Raw genomic sequence first — 13,941 nt, 5'->3', positions numbered from 1 at the left:
TGATTTGGGTGTATGCCTTCAGCTGTTACCAGTGAGTGGAATTAGTGAGAACTAGAAGGTAGAATTAAAATAAATAAAGTGAGCGTTTGCCTTGCTGCCTTGATCTGTACTCTTTTCTCTACTTTTGAAGTCATAAAAATAATGGTGCAATATTCTGTAGGCTCTGCTGTGTGTCTGCAGTGGTATTTAGGTTTTGTACCCTTCTATTAGTCTCAGTTTAATATGCTAAAATAATTGGATTAAATAAAAATGACAGATTAGGTAGAGAAGATTATCATGGAAGTGCAGGACGAAGAGTGTAATGAAGTACTTATCTAGAGAATGAAGAGAGCAATATATTTTAGCTTAACGCTTTTGGAAAATACGTTGCATTTCTTACACCAGTTCTTCAAGTACTTTACAGTGGGGAGTACTGTCCCCATTTTACAAGTGAAGAGAGTGTGCTGCATTTAACCTGCCTTGCAGAGCTGGGAGAAAAATCAAAGCTTTCTGGTTTCCTAGCCCAGTGCCCGCTTATGGTAGTCACTGGGCTGCTCGTTGGGAAACCAGGGACTGAAATGGATCCTGTACAAATGAGTTGTATCAGGTCTGCAAGGTGAAATTTAAATGCAGCTGTACAGAATATTTTCTAGAATTACCAGGTAAAATTATCACATGCAAATAGGAACAATTGCAAGCTGAAGCATGCCTTTGGGCATGGAAGGACGAGGCCAGGAAGCTTTATGCTATTTCTGTGTAAAATGGAGGGGAAGCCGTGGTTCTCCTGGGCGGTCAGAGAAACTTTATGCCACTGGTCGCAGTCTGAGAGATGAGGTGGTTTTGGCCTCGGTGTAAATAGTTGCTTGGTTGCCTTCTAAGCTTGATCAGGGTTTGAATACAGCCTGCAACTTGTTTAGAGTGACATTTTGGTGTAATTCTAAGTATTGTGTTATCACTCTTTGTGTGAATTTTGCTGGCATTTAAAGCAGTGCCAAAGGCATGGGTATTAAACAGCCTCCTCTGTGCTAGTTGTGAAGCCTGTAGGTCAAGGTGAGGGTGTGCTGGTGAGTAATAGTATGTGAAGTCCATAGGGTCCCTGGTGTTTGAGGGCTGCTGGCCAGAGAGCATGCAGGTTCTTACCAAAAACATTGTGGCGGAAAACTAGACAGTAGAAATAGAGAGTTGGAGCAAGTGATAAATATGGCAGTGTTAGTGCTTGTGGGACTGCGGTTTGCTGATCTGTTGTAAATCAAGTAGGAGAAGCCAGCTGTGCTGACAAAAGTACCAGAGGATCTTGGAGCTCAGTTCAGTAAGTGGCTTTTGGTGGTGAGCGTATGAATGTAGCAAGTCTCTCCTCTTCAGGGGTTTGGAGGCCTTTGATGGCAACTGGAGCTTACTCACCCCTTGGCTGTGGAGTCAACCCAGCTCTCGGCTTCCCTCTCCAGAGCAGGCTGCCTGCCTCTACCAGCTTGCCTTACTTAAGCCTCTACCTATTGCATAAGCCTCTGGGGATATTTACATAAAGCATAATTAAAAATCAGATATAACCTACATCCTACAATGAGTAGAATTAATAGTCGAATGGCAAGCACTCCAGATCAGTTCAGTACTTGGAGATTTTGTCTGGGGCTTAATCTTTTTTTCTTCCTCATCTCCCCCACTGTGGCAAATCCAAGGTCTCTTCATTTTTAAACTGGGTTTTGAATTCAGGGTGAATACTTAACTAGTTTGGGTTAAATTGGCAATGTAGTCTATTAAAGTTGTTGCCGTGTTAGTGAAGCTTCTTAACGTGACACTGCTGCTTAAATGGTACACACAATACATTTTTGGCTTCTGAGGATAGTTTAATACTTATACATTTTGGTCTTCTGTATTATATTTGAAAGAATGCAAATAGCAGCATTTTCTCAACCATAAGGAATCGAAATTCAGAAAGTTGATGCAAGTTCAGGTAGATAATATTAGGCAGAAAAGCCTTTTCTCTGAAAAATTTAAATTTCAGTTTAGCAGTTGATGTTTTTCTTATTTTTGACTGGCTCTTTCAAAGTTGAGGAAGTAAAAGGTAGAACAAAATGGAAAATTTTCTTCAAGGATAACTGAGTGATTGGAAAGCATCAAGGGATAACGGGTTTAGGTTTCCAAAAGTATTGAGGTGATGCTTAAGGATGCACAGAGAGCTGGTTAGTAGGGTGTTCATTCATTCCCAGCCTGATTAGGCATCTAATTCTTGGAAGAATCTTGTAGGTATCTCAGTAAATTTGAAAGCTGGCCTGTGGTAGCCGGAAACAATCTGTTTAGCTATGGTTGATACAAACTATTCAATAACACTTTAAATGAACTGATTTCTAAAGTTTCTTGTGGAACTCGTTTCCCTTCAGTGCAGCTTGACCCAGTTGAGTACATGACCTAAAATAAATGTCACCAACCGTTTTCTAATGATAGGTGTATAAAGTAAAGATGTGAAATACTACTGTATAATTATATAAATATGTAGTGCAACCCCTTGGTAAGGAGAGATTTACCAAATATAGCAGAATGTCTATATTTAGTTACAAATTTGCAAGTAGGTTTCACCAGTCAACAAGTCACAGTCTTGGGAAGGGGAACAGAGGGTTCATTTGAGCATTAACACAAGGCAAGACTACAGCTGATGAGTCACAAGTGCTTGTGTTCTGATTTAAATTGGGGTTACCCAGCTGCTCCATGGTGGGCTTGATATTGGGATGCTCTCCTCTCTGCTTTCCTCCTCTCACAGGATCCTGAAATACAACAGCTGTAAGGACAGCGGGGTGATGCTGTTGCAACATTGTGCTGTGCTTTGAGCTCAAACCATCCCCCACATCATTCACTTAAAAGAAGGGTAGGTGTGGAGGGAAGCGGAATATAAGGCCCCTCCTTTTTCTGTGCACACATGTGCCCTGGTCTTTAAAACTGGGAGCAGTGACATGACTGAATTGACGTGCTTGTTGAAGGAGTTAAAAACTGGGCTTTAGACTCTGCTGGTGAGGAGGCTGCATAGCTTTGATCTTAGTAGGTCATTTTGAGTTCCTGTAAAATACATGAAGATTCCTTAGAAGTGTTAAGCTGTTGTTGGTGGGTAAAAGTGACTCTCGGATTTAAAACAGGTAAGTCTGACTGACATGGAAAAAGGAACCTTTCTGAGATTTGTTTCCCACTTAAAACTTCATGAAGCAAGAAAAATAACTTCTACATCTTGTTTGAGGACTCTTTGCAGAACTCTGTGTCTAAGATAAGCTCTGAAGCCTCAGCCTTCAGTAGGGTGCTTTCATTTTCCTTCCGTGGATACTTTCTCTCCTAATAGCAGCCCATGTACCATGCAAATACCATCTGAAGTCCTCATGTAAAGCTTATCTCCCTCATGGGAATGTCTGTGAGGAATGGGATGCTGTAAGCAAAACTTCAGAAATCAGTGATTTGTTCAAGCACTTCTATAAGCTTGGGAAGTTTTTGAAAAGTGCCTGGCCTCACGGGTTATCTTAAATAGAAACTTTCTCATTGATACCTCATGTGACTGTGGTCTTCTATGATAAACTGCATGGTAGTTTAACTTTCAAAAGATACAAATACTGCTTTTTTTGTAGCAACCTTGTTACTTCAGTCTATGTTACAAAACCCTGCTGCCTCAAAATAAGAAAAAAAAAAAATGGATACAGGTGAAATTGAAGGATTGATTTAGTTAGGATGATATGCTTGTCTGAGCTCTAACCTTTTGGTTGATACCTAAAATAGATATTAATAGATATTTTCTGTAATTTTTTTTCCTACCCTGACAACTAGCTCTCCATTTTTGTTGTGAAAGTGCAGGGGTTTCATTTTGCATATTTTTGGAGGAATGCCGAGCAAGTGAAATATATGGAAATGCATCCTGTCAGAAGAGAATGTCTTCCTTTTGCAACTCGTTACTTAAAAATATTTTCTTAGGTGACATTGATTATTTGAAAGTTTTATAAGATACTAGAAATTTTCTCAGTTTTTGCAGTATTGTGCATCCTCTTTTCAAATGCATGTAGAAAACAATTACCACCATAAAACAAATAAAAGAATCGGTCCTGTGCTGGATCCTGTTACTTCTTAATTGCTTTTGATGGGATGAGACCACTTACTTACTTTTGCCTTTAAGGAAGAGAATACAGATTTTCTTTTCATCTTTAGCTCTTCCAAGTATCCCAGAATCTGAAGGAAAAGTATCCCAGACTGAGCAGGGTTACTTGTGGTTGAGATACTATGTTGTGTTTGTCAGAATGCTGGTGGCAATTGAGGAGGAATGTGTGTGACTGGCTCTTCTGACCAGGGGAGGTTTTGAAAGTTACTTAACTGTACACGCATCCTGCAGGAAAAAGGTATTGCCTATTTATCAAGTGAAAAAAAAGGTATTTTACTGGCTGATGAACAGCGGGCTATCTGAAAAGCACCTCTCTGGTTGTTTTAAAATTTCATGGGTGTTAAGTTTCGGCTAGGTCCGTAAGTTATTCTCATTTGCCTTCAGTAAAACATAGAGATTACTTATTAACTAAGATTTTCTTCCAGGAAAATCCCTAACCCTGCTAAACCCTTCCCTTTCCAAAATCATGAATAAAAGTAACCATGTCACATGGCAGGTGGGTAGTAAATCAGTCGTATTTCAAACCAATGGAAAAGAGGAGATCAGCTTTTAGGGCTGTATGGTCTGCTTTCGAGCCACGTTCCTTGATCATGATGGCTTCAGAGCATCTCCTGTTTGGAGTGTGTGTTCATCCACAAAGTGACAAGGTAGCCAGGGGAAAAGGGAGTCTATGAAGTGGATGCTTAAGAGCTAGGATTTGTTAGGGTAAACTCAATACCTTATATAAATGTACATCTTTTTACTGTTTTTCTAAAGTAGTAGCACTAAAGGGGTTTTCTTGAGTTTTCAGTGGATCATATTTTAGATGGGGTTCTCTGCTGTGTTATTCATTGTGATAGTTTCTTTTAAATAGCTAACTGATGGATCAGTAGTTACATTACGGTTTCTGCTGGTTTTGCAGTAGTAGAGTGCACACAAACCTGTTTATATAGGCCTTGAAAAAATAGCTACCACTAGCCTCAGCTCTGAGAATAGGAGAAAGTCCAGTATGATTTTCAGTTTGGTAGAAGCCTGTAGATAACTTAATTAGTTACTTTAGATGTTGAGACTCCTCTCTGTCTGAAGCATGTAGGTTGGCCTGGGGACGGATGATTGAATTACTAGCCTGGGCTACGTTTATCAGATCTGCTTGTATGATTTTTTTTTTTTTTTTTTTTTTTTTTTAAGCACTGTGTCTCTTGGAATTGACAAGAGATTTTAAAAGGTCATTCCCAAGAAGGTGGCTTAGAACACTTGCCATCTTGGATGGGTGTGAGCTTTTACATCAGCAAACAAATGCGTGCGTTTGTCTTCTGTTTTGAAGTTTCCTTCACTTTGTTTTAATGCCTGGGATTTAATACTTGAGCAAGGATCCCACCCTGAAAGCCCTGGCTAAATGGATGCAACAATCCTGTTTTATATTCTAATAAATCAGAATATAGAGTTACACCTGCTTTTTCTTGGTTTGAAGCGATGAAAGAAGAGGGGCCATTTCTGCAGGATTATTAGATAGAAAAAAACAGAGGACAGGAGAGAATCTTAACACACGTGGAGAGATGGAGCACTGAAAACATGATTTAGAGTGGACTGAGAGAGAACAACTGAAAATAAGGAGTGCTTAGTGTAAGTGATGCTTGTTTTAGTAAGGTTCACTGGTCTCCATTTTATGATTTTCTTCAGTATGAAGACTATACATGTCAAGAACAGGCACTTGATTTACTGGGATTCATGTGAATTTTGAATATACTTCAGTTGTCAGTTCCACTTATGTAAATGGCAGCTCTTGCTGCAAAAGATTGTCTCGTACATCAGGAAAACTTAGTCATAATTATTTTTGTTTATCAAACATTGAATATGTGATGGCTGCAGGCTGGTTTTTAACAGTTGGGTTTGTTTTTTGTTTTGGTGTTTTTTTTTTTCCCCAGTAGTGACTGAAATGAGTAATGCTTTCTTTTCTGCTATCCAGAGAAACTTTTTAATGTTGGCAGCCTCTTGTACCAAAGGACTCAACCTGTGTGTTTTTTGAGGGGTTTTTTTGAGGCTTAGATTTTTGAGGGTTAACTGGGGGTGCGGTTATGTTTTTGGGCTTATTGGTGTGGAACAGTGTTGTAATAAAAATGCATTGGAGACTTCTTGTTTGTGGAAGAACCCTAAATCAGCCAGCTCTGTCCAGAGGCATGTGATAAGCTGTAGTTTGTAGTATTCAAAACTACTTAAATTGGCATAAGGATATCTAGTGTCTATTGGTTGCTTAAGAGAGAAATTAGGTAAGTGGTTAAGTTTACATGAACCATTTGACAGACGCTTGTTGATGAATGCTGGCTTGTGTGTTTAGTATTACTGCAAGAAAATTGAAAACCCAGGATCCACAGTCTCTGGCATGCAAGAGTAGTCCCATAAAACGTGAATTCTGATTTACTGTTTTATCTTCATGTTTCAAATACTAGCCATAATTTTAAGACTTGACTGGTGACTTGGGATGCCAGGCTGGAGATCATTCTGTGGGGCTGGGCTGAGCAGAGAGGAGCTGCTGTACGGATGTTGGGCCTCTCATGCTGCTGCTTGTCTCACCCGACCCAGTCAGTTCAAGTGAATGCTGAGATGCACAGGAGCGTGCGAACACACCACTGACACACAGTGTTAGACATGGGTGTCAGACTTCTGGGCCACTATGTGTGAGAGGCACTGACTGTCCTTGTTGCCAGTGACAAAGCACAGAGTTGTGTCCCTCTTTATTTACGTTGTATCTATAGCAGCCTTTGCAAAATCCACCTCGGTTTTGAAATGAACTTATCACAGCTCAGATCCTATAGCTGCTTGTTTCATTATCTGGTAATTGCTTAATATATATTGGAATAAAGGTTCTCCTTTAGTTAATCCTGCCTCAAGTTAGTAAATTTACTATTGTAATTGGAGCTAAATAGATTTGCACCCCTCCTCTCCCCTACCCTCCCAATTTAATTTACTGCCTACAGAACTGGTGTGTAGACTGCTATGGTATGGCGGTGTGCGGGTACTGACCACACTGCTTAAATGTGGGGGCAGACGGATTTGTAGCCTTGCAGGGAGCTGACTATTCCCAGAAGAATGACGTTCCAGCTTACCAGACCCGTAGTAGGTCCATGAGATTCAGAAAAGTGGTAGAAAATTTATTTGTGTCATGTCCCACCCTCCCCCCTCTGCCCCGAATTTTATCCCTTTTTGACGTGCTAAATCAACCCATGGAAGTGTCTGATAGCTGCCTGACTTGTCACAAGATGAGCAGTGACTGGAAATGATGCTTCACATAGTTTATGCTTTCTCTGTTGAGATGGTGATGTCCCCAAGTTCCCTGGGTTGTTAGAATACTTTATGGTGGTAATATCCATAGGGCTGGCACTGGAATCGCTCTTGGTGGGTGATTCACAGATCTCAGTGGCTTCTGTCTTCTTGGGCTGAAACTTTTTTTTTTTAATTGAAGAAACTGACTTCAGAAATTATGGTTCAAGCCTAACAGAGTGGGTATGGTCTTAACGTCATTAATTATGTCTGAACTGTTGTTTACTTTGATTATATGTTGTTCCTGTGTACTGACTCTGAAGTACTTCTCTGAAATGTTTCTTTCCTTTCTCTAGCTTTGAAGTGCCAAGGGCAGTGTGCTGAGGTCCCACCAAAAGGTTTTGTGAAAATACCCGCATTTGTGTGTGGTTTTTCTTCTTTTACACCATCTCTTGAAACTGAAATAGTAATGCCAGGAAGATACCTTAAGTAGGTGCAAAAGTGTTTTATTCACGTGGCTGGGCTGGGGATGGGTGGGCAGGCAGTGTTGAAAAGTGTATCTTAAGGTAAATGTGAAGAGTCTACAGCAGGGGTGTAGTGGTGCACTCGTCACAGGAAGCTCCTCATAGTGCCATATCAGTGACCAACTCCCTCACTTTACTTTCTCCTGGGAATAATGATTTTTAATAGTTCTGAAGCTGACATTTCTTGTATGTGGAATTTAAAGGAGGTTGATGTCAAATTTGAAATGCAAACTCATTTTCAGTCTTAATTTAATGTTACGGTAGCTGATGTCCTGTCATATTCCCTAAAACTTTTATAGCAGGATTACAAGTAGTAATCAGATATTGGCATTCAGTATAATAAAGGACATGACAACATAAACTGTCAGAGGTTGGGTTTATCAGACAAAACTACAGTATCTTCCTAGTTTGATCCTAGTAAAGTGTTGCACATCTTGTTAATTATGAAATAAAAATAGTTTAAATATACATGCTCTATTTCAGCAGCATAAGCATGAACTTTCAGCCTGTATTAGCCTTAAGGAAGCCAAGGTCCCTCTGTATATATTCAGATGTATTTAGACGTGTGTCCAAATGGAATTGTTATAGAAATAATTAGGAAGTATTACCTAACACAAAAGAGAAAATCAAGTAGTCATTTATTTGCATAATCAATAGGAGTTCAGGAGTTCCAGTCAAGGGAACTGTTTGTAGACACTCCACTAACACAGAGCAAGGAGTATTGTTACCCCAGAAAAGTGTTCGTAGCTCAGGATGTATCTGGAAAATGCAAGTTCAAGGAAATTATTTAATAGTAGCTTTCTCTTTCCTATCAACATTTTTTGTAAAGAGAGTCTTCCCAGAGGTACTAGGTTGGCAAGAATGGAAGGAGAAGGTAGAAAGAGCTGTCTCTGCTGCTGCCCTTGCCTGGAGGAGGAGAGAATGGTGCTGGTACAGCTACAAGAGGATGCTTTTCTCCCTGTGTCTGTAATGGGCTATTTGTGAGCAGGTCCGGGCTGTTCTGGGAAAAGTACTTTTTTTTGCAGTAGTGCAACCTGGGAAAGGTCAGTTTAGCCTTAATATTAGAAATGGGTTTCTAACCCTGTATGTCATTGCCCATGTTGAAATAATTGCTAGTGTTAATTATGATAGTGCTTGCAAAGTATGCTTTTGCATACCCCTTACCTGAGGTAAACTCAATCAAGGCATTAACATATAAATACTGATGTAGTTGGGCCCAAATAGCTGTGAATGTATCTTCTGGGAAGGGAGGAACCAGTGGTGTAACTGGATCTGCAGGGCTGTGAGGCTGCTGCAGTCCTTGGCAGAACTTACGGAAAGGTCCTCCGTTCCTGTGGATGAGTGTGAAACACGAGGGTGTGGTGAAGCACGCTGGTGCCCTGTCCTCAGGTCCCTTGCAGCTTTCTTGGGATTTGACTGGGAATTATCTCTAGTTGCAATTGTTCTGGCAGTTAGAATAACGTCTTGAAACCATGTGTTCATAATGAGCCTTACCAAGTAAGATGCTTACTAACTGCCCAAAGCAGCTCGCAAAATAATCCGAAAATAGCACAGTGACTGGCTACTTTATCACTTTGCTGCAGATCTGATTAGGATAGAGCAGAGTGCCTAAATTTTGCCACATGAGCAGTGTATTAAGTCTTCCAGGAATGCTAACAAGAAATTGTTGGTTGGTTGGGTTGGTTTTGTGTTGGTTTTTTTTTTTTTTCTACAAAGTTTTTTTTTTTTTTTAAATATAAAATTTGTTTGATATATTTGGAGTGGTTTGATTTTTAAAAATTAAAAAAAATATATATTAGCATGTAATCATCACAGGTCACTCATTCACAAGAGCCATCTGGCTGCCTAGGTAATTTCTCCCTCTCCTATTAGTGATAAGGTATCCAACTGTTCATCCTCTCCAGCCTTGTGGTAGTGTGTGAGAAACTGCATCGATTTACAGCAATGTCAGACGTTCTGACTTGAAAATGCATTGAAACTTGTTCTGGGAGACTGGCAGTGGTACAGCTATTTTAACGGTTTGCATATGGATTTTCAGTATTTTCACACTCAAGCCATTGTGGGTACGTTACTAAGCTCTTCTAAAAATCAAAACAAAACCTAAAAACTGATGCTCAACGTGCACAAATAATGAAAGCAGCTGCCTTTTCTTGCTGTGATATAAAACTGAGATGAAAGTGCTGTATAGGAAGCAAGACTTTTGCGTGAGACTTTAAACGTGCAAGGTCTCTAGAAGTACAGTTGCAAACCTGAAGAGCTGAAAGGCAGTAAGAGTTGAAAAGAGTGGTGAAAAGAACAGACTGCACCAGTATTACCCAGCTTGTACCCTAAGTAAAGTGTCCTGATTCACTTTAAGTAGTGTTTAAATAATCAATGTTTAAAAGGACTGACTTTTTTTGGGGTTCCTGTAAGCAAAGTGTACTTCCTATTGGCAGGAGAGAGATAAGTCCCTTACAAGTTGAATATTTGTGAATGGGGAATTAACACTGATTGAGGCTCAAGAGGTGTGTTGTTGCAGGTAATGTCCTGTAAATGTACACAAGTGATCTTGGCGTGGCAGCAGCCGGGGAGAAAATACCGGTATCTTTTCCCGGAGTGTCAAAAAATGAAGCTTTAAAACTTGCAGTGGGACAGCTTCTGGAAGGTTGGTGCAAGGCTGATGTACTTACCTTTGCTTGGGGGTTGTCAGGCTGTTCTGAGGCTGAAAGCTCCAGCTTGCCAGAAGCCACCTGGTATATTTCTGCAGTTTTTGTTCGTAAGTGAAGTTGCTTTAGTGGTAGGCAGCATTTTTACCCTTTTTGGTATGCCTTCAAAAGGGAGGACTGCTGTTAAATGTAGTGGTGTAATTGAGAAAAAAAAAAAGTCCATTAGCATGTAATAAAATTTCTTGTACGTAGTTCTCAACAATATGTAACAAATAATCAGTTATGCACAGTGGGATTTTTCTGCCAGCCAACAGGTCACACAAAATTGTTGCAATAGGAATAATATTTCAGGGATACTGGTGAGGCACAGTCCCTTGTGTCATCTTGGGGGAGAAAATGGAAAACCCTGAAATACTCCTGTAGATAAGGGTGATTTTTTTTCTCCAGAAGTCAGTTTTGCATCAGAGCCTATGCCAGCAGGGAGTCCTTGAGCTGCCTAGATGGACATAACCTGGAATATGAGTTCTGCAGGGGGGAACTTACTGTAGGGATGCATTTTGCTGTGACTTGTAAATAGCTCCTCTTTGTTTTTAGTAAAAATGGATGTCACTGGTTTATGTCACTAATTTTCTGCTTGTTTAATGTTCAGCTCTTTCTCGCAGTGACAGTTCTCTTATTTTACAACCGTTGTCTGGACTAACCTAGAAATCTTGCAGCTTCAAGCCCTAAGTCATAGCCTGCTCTCTTAGCTGTAATATTTGTATCCTGGCACAGCAGATGTAATACCTGTAAGCTGGCCAACGTCATGCTTGTCCACTGGGATCTGGGTGTTCTGAGTTCCACAAACCTGCTCCTTCTCCCTGATTGTATTCATTGGCATGGACACTGGGGATAATGTTATACAACACTTAGATATCAAAAGAGGGAAGAACTAACACAAGTTGCTTCTGAATAGCAGTGCTCTATGTAGCTCTCCAGAATCCTGCTAACATTTTTCATGCGAAGGGGCACTTACTGAATTTGCAGATGGCCTGATTTGTTTTTTTTTTGAAGTAGAAATTGTCCCTTTCGTGGGGTGTTTTGTGAGAAGAGTGAATATGATGGTGGGTTACTGCTGGCAGGAGAAGGAGAGGAGGAAGTATCAGGGGTAAACAGAGCAAGGAAGATGAGCCTGGACCATGAAGGGTGAAGAGGCAGCAATGGCTGTATAGCGAGCATGGCTCATTTCTGTGGCATATTTAAGGCGCACCGATAGTGTTGAACAGATAACGTCTAATTATAGTGGTTTTATCTTAAAATATTACTGAAAACAGAGGAACTTGTGTCTGAATTTGGGACAAATTCTGAAATGTAGTTCTGCTCTCATTAGAGTATGAGTCAGGTATCCTCCTTGTTTACTCTGGCAAGCTGTCATAAAACTACAATGTGTTATGTTGAGTAATTCCATGAGCTTGTTTTTGGAGATCATGTGGGCCACTGGTGGGACAGCAGTATAGCTGCTCAGTTGGAATACCTGCTTGCTTAATTGTTCTGTGTATCTGTTCTTGTCTAGAAAAATTAATGACTGGGGTAATACTAAGTACCAACTTGGAAACAGATGTTTTGGTTTTGAATTTTAGTCAGCTATGGTGTTTCTACTCAAAACAAACAAAATCCTTGGGCTGCATTAGTTGAAATTACTTTTAAAATTGAACTGAAAGGCATCTCGGGAAACCATTCAGTTCCTCCCTGGCTCTCGGATAGGTTCACCTATACCAAAGTCATTACTGACAGCTTTTTTTCATAACAAGGTAGACAGACTTTGGTGTGAAAGATGCTACAGCCTTTTGTGGCAGTCTTTTGGTGGTTAACTGTCCAAATGTGCATAACATTTGTTTCAATATTTAATCTGACTTGACCTTGCTGTAGTTTAAGATCTTGTTAAATGTAGTTTTTACAATAAACTGTTTCTCATGTAGAGTTTTTTTTCTTCTGTGATTTCAACTACCTTCTCATGAGTTGCCTAGATGATTCTTACAGGTGTGTCCTATAATCTTTGCAGTTAAAACATGATTATGACAGTACAGTTAAATTATTTTGTGTTTTTTCTAATATTTTAGATTTAGTATAAAACTTCAAAAATGGTAAAATTATTTTTATAACTTGGCAAACAGGTTGAATCATTTATTTTGGACCAAGAAGATCTTGATAACCCAGTACTTAAAACCACGTCGGAGTTATTCTTATCGAGTGCTGCAGAAGGTGCGGACTTGAGAACTGTGGATCCAGAAACACAAGCAAGACTAGAAGCCTTACTGGAGGCAGCAGGTACTTTCTTTGTATAGTATTTTTCTGAACCTAACTTGCACATAATTCTTACCAGTGTTGGGGGTTGCTTGGTCCACTCTTTCTGTGCACACAGAGTTAGAAAAGTTAATATGAATTAAATGGTGTTTTACTGACCAGATGAGATTATATGTGTTACCAGAGGGAGGATTAAAGGGGAGAGAATGGAAGGAAGTAGACTTGCTAAAATGTAATTTTTTTCTGCTGCTTTGGTCAATATGTAATTATTAATTCATTAATCCAGAAATTTACAGGTAAAATGCTTTTTCTCTGTTTTGACTTTCACAAAAATATTTTTCCATTCTGTAGTTCTGAGGTACGACTGTTGGAAAATACATATTTAATGTTCATGTTTTGGGTCTAGACTAGATGAGCGTAGTGCCACTACATTTGTTACTTTTATGTAAGCTTGAGTAATTTAAGTCTTTCTGAGGCTTGTGACTCAGGTGGTTGCAGTGGATTTGGAAATTATTTGTCAGTTTCAAAATTCCAGGGACAAAAAGATGTAAAAACCCTGCTTTGAAACAAATCCTATCTGGTCATTCTGGGTGCGTACTCAGACTAGTAGTAGTGTGCTGAAATTAGAGTTTTCAGACTTTAGCTTTGAACACACTTAAGAGACAGATGAAATAGCATTTAGTTGCGGGTGATTAGATGTAAAGCTGTATACAGTCTTAAAGGAGAACTTCATTCTGAGGAAGCAAAGGGAGCAAGGGACTCAAGCTTTGGGCTTTCTTTGCATTTTGAATTTGAAGAAAACCCAACTTGCAACGTAGCATAGCTTTTGTCAGCAGGAAGTTGCAGCAGCCTAATTAAAGGTGGACCTCTAAAATTATTCTAATCTGATGTAAATCTTGGGGACCAAACTTTACTTTGCAGTGAAGATAGGCCATTTCTGGGATACTCCAGACACTAAGAGAATTTGAATAATCTTATCCCTTTTCAAGCACTTTTTAATATGAAAATCAATTTCAGTTTCTCTCATGTACCTGATGACTGGTGTGTTCCAAAACCTATTGCTAGCTTTATAGATCATCGGTGGAGATATCTGATGGTTAGTGTTGCAAGGGCAGTCAGTTTCTGAGGTATGTGCATACATCTATGGTTG

At 39.7% G+C, this 13,941-nt stretch overlaps 1 protein-coding gene across 1 annotated transcript in view; it reads left to right on the top strand.

The window, feature by feature from the left end:
- Positions 1-13,941, top strand: part of ANKHD1 (ankyrin repeat and KH domain containing 1) — a 117,795-nt gene that overhangs the window by 2,586 nt on the left and 101,268 nt on the right. The window contains exon 2 of the mRNA XM_074155688.1: positions 12,662-12,815. Coding sequence (XP_074011789.1) covers positions 12,662-12,815 — 154 coding nt within the window. The remainder of the gene's footprint in view (positions 1-12,661; positions 12,816-13,941) is intronic.

This window comes from Numenius arquata, chromosome 11, assembly GCF_964106895.1.
Source record: "Numenius arquata chromosome 11, bNumArq3.hap1.1, whole genome shotgun sequence".
Lineage (NCBI taxonomy): Eukaryota > Metazoa > Chordata > Aves > Charadriiformes > Scolopacidae > Numenius > Numenius arquata.
The sequence above is the reverse complement of the archived record's forward strand: the minus strand, read 5'-3'. Positions and strand labels throughout refer to the sequence as shown.